Genomic DNA, 18,531 nt, shown 5'->3' on the forward strand with positions numbered 1-18,531 from the left:
ATATACTTGTTACACACTAAGATATAGTTTAGTGATAAATATATATATAGCCTGATAATATATTCATATTTGAATTCCTTCTCCAATGCTAAAACAAAAAATTATAAACTTTTTGAAGTAAGTTGCTGCTTTTTTTTTGGCATAAATTCTATGGCCATCAATTTTCATAAATTTAATTTCCGACGAGACCTTCGTCTCTACCTGTTAATCTCTACCTATTAATAAATGTTCAAACTTAATGTTTGTGATGTATCAATTTCAATAAAATTGGAAGGTTGAGATTCTAAAAGTCAACAAATCTGATTATATACCATCTCCGTTTCATAGTACTTGTCAAATTTGAAAAAATAGCATGTTTTAAAATACTTATTATATTTGTGTTTTCAAGGAGCAATAAATCTTTTTTTTTCTATATTTACCTTTTGTATATGATAAAAAAATATTACTTCAATTTAATGGATTTTTTTAGAAAATTAGTGTTAAATTAAGGATAATATAGTCAATTAAGGATAAAAAATATTAATTTATTGTAACTTAGACAAATTTAATGTTTTTTTAGGAGACGTGAAATTCTAAATGTAATAAGTATTATGAAATAGAGCAATACTCTCAAAATACTCCATTTATTCCAAAATATAAGTCGTTTAAGGTTGTTACACAAAGATTAAAAAGTAATTAATTCTCCTAGGTTATAACAAACTCAAAAGTAATTTGACCAAATTATCCTTATTTTAAAACCAAAGGTTACTTGTGAAAGTGTTTATCGTAACTAACCTAAACAATGTTAATATTAGAAAAATATAATTTATTACTCCTTAAAATACTCAAACCGATTTATATTTTAGAATAGATAGAGTAACATTTAGTTATTTATCTTACAAGAAATTTAATTTCAAAAGTTGTTATTCTCATAAAAATTAATCATACAAATAGGTGTAGACTTTGGGTTTAAATTTCAGGATTGGCTGTAAATATCACTTTTACGATTGGATTATCACATCATACCTTATTTATGTAAATATATTTTTTTTTCTTATTCAATCAAAAAAAATTAATCATATTAATACAAATTGGATAATGCAAAATTAATTGCTGTAGCTTAGAATCTGCCCAATGTTGCTACTTGTAAATCAAGTGCATCGTCAATCACAGAAATGGAACATTGAGGTTGGTGGGCTTTAGGAGGATTCCACATCAGCCCAACTCCAGGTCCTACAGTAACCATCGTTACAATTTGCAACTACGTGTCGTCTACAAGTCTTATTTAAAGTCTCTAAATCTATTTTCTCACCTGTTTTAGAGGAATTTATTATATCCTAAATATGTCAAAATTAGTTTTTATTTACTTTCAATACTTTAGTAAGTTGGAGATTTTTTTTTTTTTAAAAAATGAAAAACAAAGCAGCCATTTTGGCAAGTATAATTATTGTGTTATTGACTATTATGCTCAAGATACCATGCATGATATTTCCGAGAAAAAAAAATTTTAATGCTGTATAAATAAATATTTATATTGCCAAGAGATTAAGGACTTGTTTGATTTAATAGTTGTTGATAGGTAGAACTTAGTTTTTAAATTTTGGTAGCTAGCAATTGAAACATCAACTGATGATAGTTAAAAATTTCGGTTGTGTTTTGTAACAACATTTTAAGTAGAGTGCGTTTTGGCTAGTCAAAACATTAAACGCTACTTAAAAAATTATTCGGTGATATAGTATTTGAATTAACTTTTAAAGATTAAGATAGTATTTTGTGAAAAGTTAATTTATGTAATGTTTAGCTTTTAGCGTTTTATGAAAAGATACTAAAACAGCTAACAGCTATCAAAATAATTAATTTGCCGAATAAACTCTTTAACTTTTAACGTTTCAATTATAATTTTGAATTGCCAATTAATATTTTGAATATTATTCCAATCATTAAATTTATCAAACATTTTTAAATATCATTTGGCTCGAGATGTCCTATTCTTTAGGATTTGTACTTTTTGAAAAGTACATTTTTAGAAAAATTACTTTTTTGAAAACATGATTTATCATGTTTTTAGTATATAAATTATCATTGCTGACATTAAACTGCTCTCAAATTATAAAAAATAATAGCGTTAATAATAAAAATATAAAATACAATTACATGATACGATAGATTAGCGAAATTCATTGCATTTAAATAAGGAAAACTATTTCCTTAGTCTACCTAAGAAAGTTACTTTTCTTGTGATAAAAAATCGATGGCTATTTTCCTAGAAAGTTGAATTGATAATACAAACCAAACAATCGGACTTTATGTTTTTTTTTAAGCTATAAACACGACCTTAATTGGTGATTACTAGTACAAATCTCAAACTTTGATTTTTAACTGCTACATATATCCTAAATTAAAAAATTGTTCTTTCATAAAAGTTGTGAAACATGGAGAATTTGCTCTAATCATATACCTCATTGTTCCTCATGTGCGCTTGGACATTTATAAAAATGGAGGGAAGAAGAAATATTTACGTTTATAAGACCTAAGATATATATATATATATATATATATATATTGAGAATGATATGCCTAATCCAATTTGAAGGGAAAAGAAAAAAGGAAGAATGGCTATACACTCTTTGAGTTGTCTTTATCAACATTTTGAGTGGGAGGCCAGAGGAAAGTATACATGGTTGAAGCAGCTATCATTCCAAGAATGGGAGCAAAAATATAGACCCAAAGACCGCAAAAATCCTTTGAAACAAGGGCAGGGCCTATGCTTCTTGCAGGGTTCATTGAAGCCCCTGTTATGTTCCTGCAAGACACAATCTTAAACATTGTTTATTGATCCCTAAAATGAATAATAATGTAATTAATGGCTCTTAAAAATTTGTTATCAATTAATTACCCTGCAATTAGCATGTCAAATAGCATTGCAGACCCAACTGCAACTCCAGACAACTCGTTAATCTACATTTTTAATCATATTCTCCAATAATTCAACCAAATTTTATAAAGATAAACGATTGTCCAAATTATATATATAACAAAAAAAAGCTAAAACTTCAGAAAAAGTGCAGTTTGAAGTATACATACTGCTTTAGTATCAATAGCAACACCACATATTGTGAGCATTAGAATGAACGAGGTTATAAACTCCCATATAAAGCTTTCAAGATCAGTTGCTCTACCCTCATACTGAGTTGTTGTAATCTTGATATCTATTTTCTCACGGTGGAACATCACATTAAGGGTCAGGATTGCCAGTGTAGATCCTGCCAACTGTGATGCTACATATCCTGGAACCTACACAGTCACAGGCAAAAAACAACACCATTTTAAAAATGCGACTAGTGCTACCCCGAGGTTTGAGAAGGGACGGTAGGGTATTTTTTCCTCAACCAGATGTCCCTAGTTCAAATCCTAACCTGTCTCCATGGGTACTTGCAGGATATAGCAAAAGCAATAGTAATAGCTGGATTAAAGTGACCTCCAGAGATATGGCCGAATGTGTATATCATCACCATCACAACCAGACCCCAAGCCACTGCTATACCAACAACTGAGAGCGGCCCATTTATACGGTCAACGATCAACGAACCACAACCTATTAATACAATCACATAGGTTCCCACCATCTCTGCAATTATCTAACCGTTCAACAACTTCTTATTAGGATTTTGAGTCTTGAGCTCATACACTGAAACTGAAAGGCAGGGAAAAATTGACAAAAATAGGTACCTTATGGGCGTTGTTTGGAGAAACTACAGGAATATCTGTTGTTGATGCTTGTGAAGGAGTAGGCTTTCCTTCCTCTATTGTTATCAGGTCAGGAGTCGTAATGACCACTCTAGGCTGCTTAGGGGAAAACTCATCAAGAGGAGAAGGGGAAACAGCTGCCATTTTCAACAGAGAATTCTTCCTTCCAATTTAGGTTTTGGTATATATATGTTGTTTCGTTACTTCCTAATCAAATCACAGCATTGCCATTGTCAATGGAAGACAAATAATTGTTCCATTGAAATTTTCGGATATATTTATAATTCGCTGTCTTAGGTAATATAAAAAATTAATGTTGATCATTAATACCTATGTTCATTTCCATTGAACTAATCATCAAAGAAATGCTTAATCATCAAGGTCAAAATAATTTTTTGTTTATGAACTGTGGACTGAAGTACTCTTTGGAATCCGACCAAAGCTACACAAATGAAAGATACAAATTTTAGTGTAGAAAGTAGGGTAAAAAGTTTATTTTTATTATATATGTTTGTGTCTATAAAAAAAAGAGCTGGAATACTGCTACATCAACCCTCCCCAAAAACCACACATGTAAGATGTTTCATATACCGGATCACCTTTGTTCTTATATGCGTGTGTATGTGGCCAAGCGAGAGCTTGCAAGTTTAGCGTCGTATAATACACATAATAATAAAGTTAAAATCATAAATATTATATTGTTATAGTTTGAATTTCTTTCTTTTTTTCCCCTAGACTATATGGAAAATTGTTGAAAGAAAGTGTAATCAAATCACTCCCTTTTGCATTTGCTCTTCATTGAGAGGTCTATGCGGGCATGTGATCCCACATCCGCACGGCAACAAGTAGAGCAACTGCATGCTGGTTATATAAAGAGATAGGGAATTAGTTCGGAATTTATCTTTGCGCTTGGGGCAATGACGCAGCTAGTGAGGTTCTAACCGAGGTGGTCTATTGCTGGTTGAAAACTATTTCCAGACCCCCTCTTCGGCCTGGGTTCAGCTTTGGCCGTTGAGAATTTCTGGAAGAGTTCCCTTTGGGTAAAGCCCTGCAATTTTTACTTCTAAACTTATTTGGGTTCTTGGTAGAAAAGTGGATTACAGATTGGGTCCGGCTTGAGTTGAACTTTTTTAACAGCAAAATAAATTTTCTTTTCATTTGTGTCAACCATGGAATGATGGAAATATAAAATTTCGAATAACTTTCATTTCTTTTAGGCTGTACAGTGAATAATTATTTGTTATGACAAAGTAATGTTTTTTACATTTTATGATATGTATTTTGAGTAAATAAATATTTTTTATTAATCATGGTGCATTTTTAACAAAATATTGTACTTTTTTTACTTTTTTGCTATTTTTCGCTGACTATTATGAATGCACCGAAACAAATTGAGTTGGTAGTTTTAGTGCAACATTCTCTGTACGCACGACAAATATTAGATTTGTAATAAGTTTTTATTCGATATTTTTTACAAGAGCATTATTTTTGTTAAAATTCTCTCAAAAATTGGCAAAATAGGCGGGTAAAAGAAGTAATTAGAAATATTCCTTTATTTTATATATATATATTTATTTATTTCTGGAGTGCTTAAAAAAATTTTAAACTTAACTAACCAAAAGAAAATTAACATAATCAACTTAATTAATAATTATTTGTATAAATTAGTGAGCCGCCTAAAATATTTTATGGTGAAGTTATGATGTAAATTTAACATTATAATTATATATAGGGAAAGTGACATTTTGTAAAATTATTTCGTTTATGAAATTCGTTTCACATGCTTATTTTTTGGAAAATGTCAAAAGATTATGTTTATTTTATATATATATATATATAATTTTTTTTCACTCTTATCTTATTCTATTTCTTTGTTCTTTTTATAATTTCGTAATCGCACACGTCATTTTGAAAGCGCCAACCACCAAAACGCCGTGTCGGACCTTGCTTTGTCCATTACGAGTGTAGTCCAAGTCTGTAAGCATGTACGTACCCACTTCTTCCCTTCTCTTTTACCTTTGTTTTATTCTTTCTTTATCTTTTTCTAATAAAATTGAATAATTAGCATATTATTAGAAAGAAATCATTTATGCAATCAAATTACGGTTTTAATTTGTTAGAATACATCACTTAATTTCATTTATATTGCAATAATGTATAATAAAGATCTCTTGATCAGTTAATGATCAAACAGTTAATTTAAGAACCGAGTCCTATTTAGTACATCACCATGATGTGATATACTTTTTATATTAGCTTGGATTTTATCTTAAATGAAACGATAGATGTGAACTCGGTAGAGGTTAAAATCAATGATATGATTTGGGTTTATTTGGACCAATTAATGCTAAAAGATTAGTATTTAACCAATTAGCTAGTAGTTTACTATGCTTATCTGCCTTTTCTGGTTTTAGTATTTAGGCCACGAGAGATTCTTAACAGATTTAATAATATTATTATAGTAAATATAATATATATATTAGATAATAATCATAAGGTTTAACTCTATGATTATATATCTATTTAAAATAAATAGAATATTTTATAATTAATTTATTCTTAAATATTTTTTTCATTAACTAATGCAAAATGATAATTTACTCATTATGCTATATTATGTTTTTACGTCTTCTTATCAGTTTAACAGTATATGATTTACAAGTCAATTGACAAATACACTTAATCACGCCAAGGCATAGTTCAATGGTAAATACATAAATGACTTGATTATAAATTTAGGTTTGAATAACATTCTCTGATACTAAAAAAAAAAAAAAAAGAAAAACACTTAATTACTAATTTGTAGTAGGGGTGTGCATAGATCGGACTGGGATGAAAATTATATAATTTTCAGTCCTGTTCTAAAATATCGGACATAGAAAATGGAGTTCTAATCTATTTGGATAGGACGGGACGAGAATTTGAGTTTATGGGACATGACAAAATGGGTCGAGTCGAGAATCAATTGAGATTTCTTGTAGTCTTACTAAATTATCTTTTATCAAAAAAAAGATAAACTTATTGTATTTATCAATTACAATCGAATAAAATTCATTTATACAAGTCTTAATTAACTCAATCATTGAGTATACTAGAAGATTTTTTAAGTGGTTATTTTCTTGTTAACAAAAGCCTAAATGTAATAAAACAAAATAATGCAAAAACTATATACAATTTAACTGTACATGTATTTTTATGAATTTTAGCTTATCATTGTATTGCCATTGTTTTCTTTAAGTTGATTTAAATTTGATACTTAAGTTAATACTGAATATTATCTAAACATATATAATGATAGCATTAAGCATAACTAATAATCCAATAATTAAATTAATTATAGTTAATAATTTCTTTTGTATCGATTAATCTTTCCATTTATTGTTTAATAGAAAAAAATTATTAAAAAAGATTTACTTAACACATATATGAAATAACAAAGAAAAAACTTATGTTGAAAAATATGTCTAATTACTTGATTTATTTTATATTTAAAAAATGCATATTCTTATTATTTTTTTGTATTATTACTACTTTAATAGCAATTGGTATAAAAAAACAAAAAACTAAAAAAGACAAAATGATTTTTATATACATAATTTGGAATTTATAAAAAAAAGAAAACTATAATTTTAAAGAAAAAATGAGACAGGAATTCTCAATTTTCAGAATGGGACGGGATGAGGCAGAACTTGAGTTGGTAAGGATTAGTTTTAATCAAAGAATTAGGCCCAAAATATAATTACTTTTGGGACGAGATTTGGAATAGAACTATTAAATTAGTATCGATTTTTTCCCGGGATGAAAAATTCCGGACTGTTTTCGAGAATGATTCAGAATTCCCGTGATCTCTTGCACACTCCTACTTTATATTGTCTTGGTTCTGTGGCTCGATTTTCGAGTTTTGATTACCAAAAAAATTTACAAATAAAGCCTAATGCTTTGTTTGAATGAGTGTAAAATACGAGTGAATGTTAAATAAAAGGTAAAATGCATTATGATTTTCAAAATTCTTTATTTGATTTGGATGAAAATGACAAAGAGGATGTAATTTATTTTACACATTTCTAGCTAATTTTCACTTCATTTTGAAAGGAAAAAGAATAAATATCAATTTATATCTTATGTTATTTCTTCCCTCTTTCCAAACATAGCATAAAGATTGGCATTCTGTAGCTATCATTTTGGTTAAAATTATCTTCAAAGAAAGATGATTGGAATGAGATGGAGTTTATTGCATTGAATTTAGAGCGAAAAACTTATTATCTTTATGGCAGTATAAATATAAAAATATATAATTATAGCAATAATAATAATAATAATAATAATAATAATAATAAATTTTAAAATTATCATATATTGCAGTTTATTTTAATATTAAAATCTTTTTACTTGAAAAAAATATGCATTATCAAACATTTTATAATGGATTATAACTTAATTGACAATAAAAACTGGATATATAGGAATAGTTTTCAGGTTCGATCTCCACTAAATATAATTACAACCAGATACCGGTGATTTATATATAAAAAAAAAAAAATCTTATATGAATTATCGATTTTTCTGCATTTTCAATACCTATTAACAATTTAGTCACAGTTGTAGAAAATCCATCTTCTATAGTCTATTATCCTGAACAAAAATTCTTCAATTTTTTTTTTTTTTTTGAGTTTTATGTAAAAAGAAATTATCACATATTGAGAACGGAAGGAAATAGAAAAAATCAGAGTGAATGATGCTTCTGATTTTTTCCACTACTACGCATTAGATAACGATCCTTGGAGGTCGGAGATCAGACCGCTATGTTTAACTCGTCTGGGTCTGGCCAACGGTCTCTGTTCCCAGCCGCAAAGTTCGCTGATCTAGTGTTCATTCAACGGACGCGATCTATTATCTGGACGCCACGTGTACAAGTGGCGTGTGCCTCTCTGTTAATCCATTGGTTTTCGACTTCTTGGCCTTTTTCAAGTCAATTCTCAGAGTTCTCATCAACTTCACTCTCTGCAAGAAACAAACGCAAAAAGAGAAAAAAAAAAAATGTTAAATCCAGACCAAATTGGCCGTCCTCTGATGGAATACTCTTTTCCGGTGGAAAACGGCGATCCTCGAAACCCACTCTTAAACCTCTCCACGGTGCAGGCGAGAATGGATTCTCTGCAGCGGTTCTTATCAGAATCGGTCAACAACAACACTATAATTAGTAAAGAACATATGGATATCGTCTCCTGCGAGATCTCCACCGCCATCCACCAGATTATCATCAACGGTGCCGCACTTCTCTCGTGTTCTCAAGTGGTTCAGCCGCCGACCGCCGTTAAACCGGATGAGAAGCTTTTGGATCTACCCGATCTGAAAATTTTAACAACAAAACCTAATGTTTTAAACCATAACTCGGAGAAAGTAAAATCCGCCGCCGCAGCGATGGTGGCGGCTTTAGAGTCCAATTTAAAGGTGGAGGAAGGAGATGAATGTGATCTGGATTATGATATTGTCGAGCTAGATGAGGTGGAATTGCTGGCGGAGCATGTTCATTTCTGTGAAATATGCGGCAAAGGATTCAAGCGGGACGCTAATTTGCGGATGCACATGAGGGCCCATGGAAATCAGTTCAAAACTCCAGAGGCGCTCGCGAAGCCTGATAAAGGAAACGAATTTTCAGCGGAGGTAAAGAAAACTAGATTCTCTTGTCCTTTTTTGGGATGTAACCGAAACAAGAAGCATAAAAAGTTTAGGCCACTAAAATCGGTGATTTGTGTTCGAAATCATTTCAAAAGAAGTCATTGTCCAAAGATGTTCTCCTGTAACCGTTGCAATAAGAAGAGTTTCTCTGTTGTGGCGGATTTGAAGAGTCATTTGAAGCATTGTGGAGAGTCCAAATGGAAATGCTCATGTGGGACTACTTTTTCTAGAAAGGATAAGTTGTTTGGGCACATAGCATTGTTTGAAGGCCACGTGCCTGCTGTTATTGGGGAAGATGATGACAGAGTAGCTAAAGACTGTTTGGTAGCTATGGAGGAAGATGAAGCCGAAGAAGGGATTGTTAAGGGAGAAAAGGATAGAAATTGTACGGATGATGGGTTTTTTGAAGAATTGCTTGATGGGCTTGGTTCAATTGAGGGATATAATTTGCAGGATGTTTTGGGATCCTCTCCTTGTAATGATTGGAGTAGTGGAATTGAAGAATTTTATGGAGATGGCCATTGCTGATCAGGTATATGTTCAGATTCTTTGTAATAATGAGAGAATTAATAATAATTGTATACTTGGCCCACCCCTTTTTATGTTTAGCTGAGTTTATTTGTAACAAGGATTAGCATATTCTGCAGCACAAAAATTGGCTGTTAGCATATTCTGCATCATAATTCACCATTGTTTTCTTTTTTTTTTTTTCTTTTTGGTGTGATTAGCTGAATAATTTTTGTTGGAGGATTTGAGCTAGAAGAGGAAATTTCTGTAGCATGAGAAGAAAAGATTCAGTTCTATTTGCTTTGCATGGATGGAAAGAGAACAGAACAGCTAGTGTACCTTGGTTGTGAAATGGGGATTTCAAATTCTCCATTTTTCATCCATTGGTGTATTATTTTGCTTTGGTTACCAAACAAGTGAAAATGCTTCTCTTGCTATTTTCCATCCTCATTTTCTTTCCTCTCATAAAATCCTCTCTCCTAAACAAAGCAGTACTATAGTTTTAACTTCTAAGAAAGTTGCTTGTGATGGAGAATGATCACTGTCTAATGCATCTTGGACAAGATAACAAATAATGCATGCACGTTTGCCATTTTACGGTCAGCGCTTATACATGATAGTTGGTGCAAATTATTACATCAATAAAGATATTTGGCTCAAGTGAGCCTAGCTCAACTATAATCTCATTTTACTGTGAGTACTTACACATAATAGTTGGCGCAAATTATTACATCAATGAACATATTTGGCTCAAGCGAGCCTGGCTCAAGCATAATCTTTGATAGTTGAAATGTCCATATTACCCTTAATAATTTTTTTTATTAGTTAGATGAAAAATACTAAATTTGAATTTGAAATTTATACCGAAAATCTAACAAAACTTTAGTTAATGGCTCCAAAGTCAGGTAGCGCGTTCACATACCATACCATCTGAACCATTGGTCCTCATCGGTTATGTTGTGTCTCGAAACAATAATATCTAATTTGCTGCCCTTCAAGATCCAATTTAAAATAAAAGTTGCATAGATAACAAGAACTTGGGACTAAACAATAAAAACTATTTCATGCACCAAGTTAGAACTAAATTTTGGGCTTGATCACCAACAAACGATACATAAATAAGGTAGATCATATCAATTGAATGCTTCGGATTAATAGAAAATGTAATAAGCTTTATCCCATACCAGATGTCTTGTTAAAATTTCAGGACTGGTCAACTTTCTGATCTATTGAAAGTCCTTACTTCCGAGTTCTTTGACTAATCTTGTTAGACAATTTATTTTGTCTTAATCCCTAGCAGGATTCAAAAGGTTCAAATTATGAGATCTATTTCCGAAAATAAATTTGTATCAATATACAAGCCTGAGAAGAAGAGCTTACCTGACTTTTTTTCTTAGAGGTGGTTCTAAATTTCTTATTGTCTCCTTTATGTGTCTCTGAGAAAAGATGGATATACTTCTGTTCCACACGATCTTTTTCCTCAAGCATACCTAGCATCTCATATGCATTTGCCACTTTCTGCACAATTGATTTTTCTGGAGGTTTGCGGTCAAAAGCTTCCAGGCCCTTGAAAAGCTATGAAATCCAAGTAGAGAGACTGAAAAAGGTTAGTCCAATGTTATTGCAAAGGGTTGATTATTTTAGGTCAATTGGTTTTTCCATTTAAAGTTCCAATGTTACTAAGTGTTAAGAAAGCTAAGGAAAAACTATAGTTGTGTGTATTCATCAATAAGATATACGAGTTTACATACAAGTGATTCCTAAATTATTTAGGAAGATAAATCCTCGACTATTTAGATAAAAATCCCTAAGATCATGCTATGTACATAATAAATAGCGACTTTCCTTAACACTATGGAATATTCTTATTGGGGTGTTTATTAGTAATCCCCTACTGAGAATTCCTTATCCTAGTAGGAGCAGCTAGAGTACTGAGGCACTTTTTTTTCCCCATAAAACTACTTGCTTGTGGGAATATTTTCATAGACACAAAATTTGAGAAAATTAATAATTCTATTGAGGCCTATTCTCTTCTAAGGCTGGTTTATATAAGAATGCTTTATACATAAAGTATGAAAAACTTAATGCAAAAGCCACTTTTTTATCTTCATGTACACCACCTGTTAATATATTCTTTTCTGTTATCCAGTTGTTACACTGAACAAAAGATCTCTATTTCCTAGCATCTGTTGCGGATTAGATTAAAGAAAAAATTAAACATTATTTCAATAATGGAGAGCAGGAGAATCTTCAACCCTATGTGTTAATGATCAAAACCTCGAGACTTTTGCTCAAAATTTTCAATTCTACCACCCCCAATGAATTTTGTAGCATGATTACCAAATTTCATAGCTTCATGCGGTTATTAATAACAATAAAGTGATCTCAAATAGATTCTAATGGGTACAAATGCAAATGAATTAATTTTCAAATAAATAAAAACAACATCAAAAACATGATAAGCAGCTTGAAATCGGAGCATACCTTTACGAGGCATTCTAGCATGTTATTTCTATAGTATATAGATAGCATGAGTTTGCATAATTCCCAAGGCACCGAGTGAAGATCTGTACCAATTTTCTTCGACCAAAACAAGTGTGCTTCATCTGCTCTATGATCCATATCTAAAGCGCGTATTAACTGCCCATATGTTCCCATTGTATTTCCCTGCCCCTTGCTCAGCATCCATTTAATTACCTAGAGGATATTAATCAGTAGCTAGAAACAAATTTCAGAAGGATAAAAGCATCATCTATTGGTGTTGTAACAAAAGGGCTCATGCAACCTTGTCTTAGACTTCTAAACTGAAAAGTTATGGTATGACAAGGCAAACTTTATTTCAATTGTTATTGTTGCTGTTCTGTTATGTTTTATATAGCTATATCACTATCCATATCAACAATGCCTTTTCTATTACTAAGCCAAGAAATAGTTCTCTTCTCATGGATCTTACTTGTATTATTCTTATGTAACCAACAACATCATCACCTTTTTATTTTTGTCAATCCATTAAGATTATACATAATAATTCTCTTGAGGGACTGCTCAGATGACTTGGTAAGCCCTTGAAAGCAATAAGGTACACGAACAATTAATATGTAAGAAAATAACATTGGGATTTTATGCAGGAAATGAGAACGTAGCAGAACCAACAAAGGAAATCAAAAGTAGAAAATGACAGTCCTAATAAGACTTCTTGAACAAAAACACCAATCACCTACAGTTCTTTTCTTTTGCTATAATTCTGCAGCTCTAGGACCAGAGGTGTTGTTCAAACCCCTCTAGACCCTAAATTTATTTTACATCCGAATTTCTGCAGGCAATCAATCATCAATTTCTGAAATGATTAACTGTACTCAACTTTTTTTATCTCTTGTGCTATGCCAAATGATTAACTGCCCATACAATAATGTGGACTTTAAAAAGTATCCCAGCTTTATTTTGTCAATTTAATTAGATAAATATTGCCCCCAGCACCATTCTAGTTCTGATCCATCTTGGATTTATTCCTTACAATTTAAGCTAAAAATTTTATGTAGATGCTAAAATATAGGAGAATATGTTTAATCAATTGTTAGTTTAAAATGGAGAGAGTTTGATGGTTTGCAAAGATGCTAAAGTTTTGTGGAATTCTGCTTTTTTGTGATTTTATTATGCAGATGATAAGTAGAAATTTGCATATTTTCAAAGATAAATAAAATTATCTTAAATCTACTGTGGGATAATGCATCCTTCATGGCTTTTCTGTCATCCTATGCTTTTGAAGCCTTCAGAGGAATGTCATTACATGTTATTTGGCTTAACAGGAGGAAGCTTCTTTTCTAGTCTTTGATTTTTCTATCTGTTGCTTGTTGCTGCACTCTGCAGCATCATTTAGGAAGATGTCTTATCCTCTATTTCTATGGTTTCCTCCTTCAATAAAGGTTTCATTTTTATCCACAAAAGACAAGAAAGAAACATTCACACATAATCATGCACATACATGAAGGGGGAGAGAGAGAGAGAGAGAGAGAGAGAAAGAGAAACCTGAACAACTCTGTGCCACTGCTGTTCCTTTTCAAGAGTGAGCAAAGCCCTCCTAATTGACCCAATAGGAAACTGGCGCTCCCATGCAACCCAGGCATCAAGAGCACCATAAACAGCTTCTTTACTGTCCTTGAGATTAAGAAACTGCAGAGATAAAGTTTTCACCAGCTTGTCAATCCATCTTTGCTTCATGTAGGAGAATGTCAAGATCAAAGACCAATCCTTTGATTCCATTATAGGAAAAAATATGAAATTCAAAGTAAATGTTCGTTTAACAAGTTCCCATTAAAAAATGAGCTTGCAACTTAACTAATCAATGCCTTATATACAAATATATAAGTGTTTGTGCTGCTCAATGAATGCAGATAACCCAGTACAAAATCAAGCATCACAACTCTTCTAGAAAATACTTTTCAAAAAAACCAGAAAAGAATAATGTGTGCACAAAAGCCATAAACAGACATATGCACTTTTAGGAAAAGTGAAATGTTAGGGAGAAGAACAATGCATGACAGTAACAGCCAAATTGTCTGGCACAAAAATTAATGCAACTAGAAGACCTGAGTTGCTAAAATAGTTATTAGCATTCAGCATGCATAAATTATATTCTCAGGTTACATAAATCATATTTCCACACAAATCTTTATCAGTAGATAAGAATACTATAAATGTTTTTGCATATGCACACCATGTTCATAAGAAAGCTGATCTTATCCTTCCTGGAAACATTTTCCCCGATCTGGTATTTCTGCACTCCTCTAACATTCTGGATTGAATTTTCACATGCAGCAGCTTTGTGATCAACACGATTCTAGAATGTCACAACCAAATAGATCACTTTGGGTCCATTCAAATTTAGTAGCATAAATTACAAGTCATATCTAATCATTCTAAATGACAATATTAAAAAAATATATGACAAATTAATATGAAAGGGAGAGATGAACCGAACTATCTAAACAGGGATTAATTAATAGACTACAAAATAATCAGCTCATCATAGTGCTTATATTTATGTGAAATACTAAAAAAAACTTTTTTTCTCTTGCTTTCCTTTTGGTCATTCTGCTATTCTCTTCTTAGCCAACTTCAGCTGCTCCAATAATTACTTCCAGACAAATGCGCAAAATCTCTCCATGCTGTGGCATTTTATAACATAACTAAGCAGTTTAATATGATTCTTTGCAATTTCTTATGCTTCAATGTTCCTATCTGTACCTTGGTTGCTGTTCTCTACAGGACAAACAAAGTCCACCAAACCAAAAGGAGTTATCAAGACTGGATGAGAGAGAGAGATTCTCTTCATGGCTTACTAGAAGCTTGAAAACTCCTTCCAAGAAGTGACCAATTTCCATAATACAGGTCTCTACCAATTAAATAAGTGCGTACGTTCCATATGTCTATTGAAATACAAAATTTTAATCAACATCCATTCTTAACCTCTTGATTTTCGTTCTTTTAGCAATAGACACTAGATCAACTTCCTTTACTAGGAATTCATGCAGGCTATGCATCAGGAATTATTAATCAACATCAACACATCCTAGACACAAATCCTAAACTTTCAACAACCATGTCATTTTCTATCAAATTACTAATGAAACCATATATACATTCTCAAAATAAGTTCAAGGACATTTTGTAGAGTACCTCTAAAAGGAAGGTAGATCTAGTAACGTTTGTTTTATAAATATGATCTTGCAGCATCGTATTGTAGCCGCAATTAGGACTTTGAACCCTAGCAGCTCCTACCCCAGTTAATCGGCTGCTCTGTAAATCATCAACTAGCTCAAAATCAGAATCACTGCCTCCAAAAATCACAATAAAGCACAAGTGCAAAGAGAGATACTCACAAGGGAAGACATGGCTGGTGATCTCCACATGGACCCTAAATGTGTACAAATCTCTGAATACAAAACTAATAAACAAATAATAAGCAAAAGTGTAGTTCGCAATCTAAATAATTATTAATACACAAAACTTTGACAACAGAGTAGAGACACAGAATTCCTATGAAAAGGAGAAAAATTTAAGAGAAAAGAAAATGTAACTGTATTTATTTAAAAAATTAATCTTAATAAAATATATCAAAGAAAAAAATTATATATATTTTTAAGTGCAAATTTTTTAGTTTGTCATGACTAAGTTTACTTTAAGATATCTTAAAAGTCATTAGGAGTATCATTGAAAATTCCATTATTTCCCCTTATTGCCACATTTATATATAAAAATAGATTATTATAATTATATATTATAGATAGATTCTCTCATTTTAAATATTTTGCTATTAATGTCATTACGTTTATATTTTCCTTATCCAATTATATTTCCCTAGTCTCAACATCACCATGTATATATACTTACATCTATTATATACGATATGAAAAACAAATAGCAAGTTCTTGTCAGCAATGGTAATAATAATCTGAACTTTTCTATGCGCACCCATTTATGTCCAATCAAGTTCATAGGCAGTTACAATGCTTATAGTTTAAAATACACAATTCATTATTACAGATATCTAATTTGATAACTAACTCAGTTCTATTAATTCAATTCCGTTAAGTTTCCATCAATCTAAAGCATCATCTATACATTTTCTTTTTATCAAACCCAAGTAGAATATTACACAACAAACTAGAACCTAGCAATTTGTATTTCCATTAACGGGCTAGAACCTTATGCTTATTTAAAACCATTGATCACTTCTAGCTATTATTAAAGATGATTACTTCAGTTAATTAGCTACCAACACTTTTCTAGGATTTTCTTAACTCTTGTTTTATCAATTTCTGTGATTTTCGGCTTTAAGGCCTATTTGTCTAATTGCATCTATCAATATCTCAAGTATCGAAGGACATCTAATTGCAAAACTAATTACTTATTCATGACCTACACATCAGACGCAGCATTCTGCCTGCTGTAATAATCTCCGGTCACCGAGGCCACCGCCTGCGTCTCCGTCCGCCGTGGCCGGAGGGGCAGTGGCTATCAAATTTCTCGAGATTCAAACATTAGTCGTGGTTTTTCATGTAGAACTCAATTCCCAAATCAATTTCACCGTCCAATGCCTAACTTATCAAAATCCGAAAATTCCATTCAAACTGAAACCGAAATTCTAAACTCCCTTCAATCTTCATTCAATGACCAAATCAATCAAGAATAAGTTAATCAAAAGCATTGAGGGTCGACCTTTGACCAACCTGAGTAAAGGGAATTGCCACAAATGCTTGAGCTGGCCGGAAAATCGAGAAAGAGAAAACTGTCTGAGGTAGCAGCGTCGCAGGGGAGAGCCTTGTTTCGCGTGGAGCAGGCTTCGATCGTTGAAGGGATGGCCGGAGTCAAGGTTCGCCGCCTTGGCCTCGATAACCGGTGGCCGAAAAACTGATCGGGTAGGGGAAGGAAAGGAGATCGCGGTGCTGCGATCGGGAGAGGAGTTTTGGGCTTCTTTCCCCTTTTTGGTTGTTTCTCTCTCCTGTTTCTGGTTGGGCTCAATTCACTGGTTCGGTTCAAGTCAAATGGAAACTTCTAGATTTTAACGGGTTTCCATGGTTTATGCTAGGTTCGATCGGCCTGGTTAGTGGTTTGGTTTTCCTTATTTTATTATTCTTATTATAAAATTCTATTTGTTATTATAATAAAATGATATTATTAAATTCAAATTTTAGAATTTAATAGGAAAAACTTTTGAAATTTTAAAATCGTGTTCTTTAAGCTATGTACACATAATTCTATTATACTAATTCAGTTCCATAATATTTGTTATATTTGAAAAATAGTTTGTTTATGAGATTTTAAGTAGTTCATTCATTTTGAATAAATATTAAGTTAAATATTAAGTTAAATCGCAAGGAAATTAGAGTAGAGAGAAAATTATCAGAATGATAAAAACTGCCTCTTAATTGCAAAAGACATAAACTCAACATGTACATCACGTTTCTTCAATGCCTGCCACGAAGAGTCAATACCATCCCAAAACAATTAGACTAGCCTGCAAAAACAAAATCACCAAAACCCAAAGCTTATCAAAACTCCTAAAAACATTCCAAAACCACCTTTGCTCCTCAAACCCATTCTTACCCACTCTCTTAGCCTTCTCAACTGTAGCAAAAAAATTACAACCACAATTAATAATCCGTGACTTAATACTATTATAATTTAATCCATAATTTGTTAATAAGATTAAATTTTGAAAGAATTCATGATCAATCAAGAACACCTAGCCTGCTTGCCATGGCTTCTATGAGCACCCGAGTGGTCTCTCCCTCTTCCTGAGCTTTATAAATATTGAACAGAAACAAACCTCACCCTAAACTCCTAATTTACTGTTATTTCTTCGTTCATCACCTGTATTTCTTAAATCCCTCGATAAATCAATAATTTACACGATTAAACTAAGCAAGTACTAAACGACAAAGGAGAGAGAAGCAGCGAAAAGATGGGATCGAGAGTTAAGGACCAAATGACATCACATCACAGCCGCTACTTAGCAGCCTCGTCGTTCGCCCTTCAGTCAGCGACGGTGCTGGCAGCGATTACGAGCCCGATGTGGTCCGTCGTGATCCTCCCCCGTATTCTCGCCAAGATCGATAT

The 18,531-nt window shown here is 32.1% G+C and overlaps 3 protein-coding genes and 1 non-coding gene across 9 annotated transcripts; 2 read left to right on the plus strand and 2 right to left on the minus strand.

Moving 5' to 3' along the window:
• Positions 1–2,560: 2,560 nt before the first annotated feature.
• On the minus strand, positions 2,561–4,176 carry LOC105628020 (nodulin-26). Its single transcript, XM_012209321.3, has 5 exons — positions 3,709–4,176; positions 3,396–3,617; positions 3,064–3,273; positions 2,876–2,937; positions 2,561–2,782 (listed from the first exon to the last, which is right to left on the minus strand). Exons 1-5 carry the CDS (start codon positions 3,868–3,870, stop codon positions 2,596–2,598), a joined length of 843 nt encoding a protein of 280 aa, XP_012064711.1. The 5' UTR covers positions 3,871–4,176; the 3' UTR covers positions 2,561–2,595.
• Positions 4,177–4,625: 449 nt separating this feature from the next.
• LOC119370255 (U4 spliceosomal RNA) lies at positions 4,626–4,762 on the plus strand. The gene has a single exon (XR_005177817.2). It is a non-coding gene; the product is annotated as a U4 spliceosomal RNA (small nuclear RNA).
• Positions 4,763–8,277: 3,515 nt separating this feature from the next.
• Positions 8,278–10,349, plus strand: LOC105646928 (protein SENSITIVE TO PROTON RHIZOTOXICITY 1). Its single transcript, XM_012232920.4, has 2 exons — positions 8,278–9,937; positions 10,134–10,349. The coding sequence occupies exon 1, from the start codon at positions 8,764–8,766 to the stop codon at positions 9,931–9,933; it is 1,170 nt and encodes a 389-aa protein (XP_012088310.1). The 5' UTR covers positions 8,278–8,763; the 3' UTR covers positions 9,934–9,937; positions 10,134–10,349.
• Positions 10,350–10,912: 563 nt separating this feature from the next.
• LOC105646610 (PPR containing-like protein) lies at positions 10,913–17,444 on the minus strand. 6 transcript variants are annotated; one of them, XM_089718826.1, is made up of 8 exons: positions 17,142–17,444; positions 15,792–15,856; positions 15,589–15,708; positions 14,627–14,749; positions 13,939–14,082; positions 12,397–12,609; positions 11,293–11,487; positions 10,913–11,205 (listed from the first exon to the last, which is right to left on the minus strand). In XM_089718826.1, exons 2-8 carry the CDS (start codon positions 15,819–15,821, stop codon positions 11,152–11,154), a joined length of 879 nt encoding a protein of 292 aa, XP_089574952.1. In that variant the 5' UTR covers positions 15,822–15,856; positions 17,142–17,444; the 3' UTR covers positions 10,913–11,151. The 6 variants fall into 6 exon arrangements, with proteins under 6 accessions (XP_089574952.1, XP_089574957.1, XP_089574956.1 ...); XM_089718831.1 differs by having other exon boundaries at positions 15,589–15,722; positions 15,792–15,844; positions 17,142–17,428; XM_089718830.1 differs by having other exon boundaries at positions 15,589–15,722; positions 17,142–17,428.
• Between the last annotated feature and the right edge of the window lie 1,087 nt (positions 17,445–18,531).

Source organism: Jatropha curcas, chromosome 3, assembly GCF_041381405.1.
Source record: "Jatropha curcas cultivar XTBG-Jc1 chromosome 3, XTBG_Jcur_1.0, whole genome shotgun sequence".
NCBI classification, from domain to species: Eukaryota; Viridiplantae; Streptophyta; class Magnoliopsida; order Malpighiales; family Euphorbiaceae; genus Jatropha; species Jatropha curcas.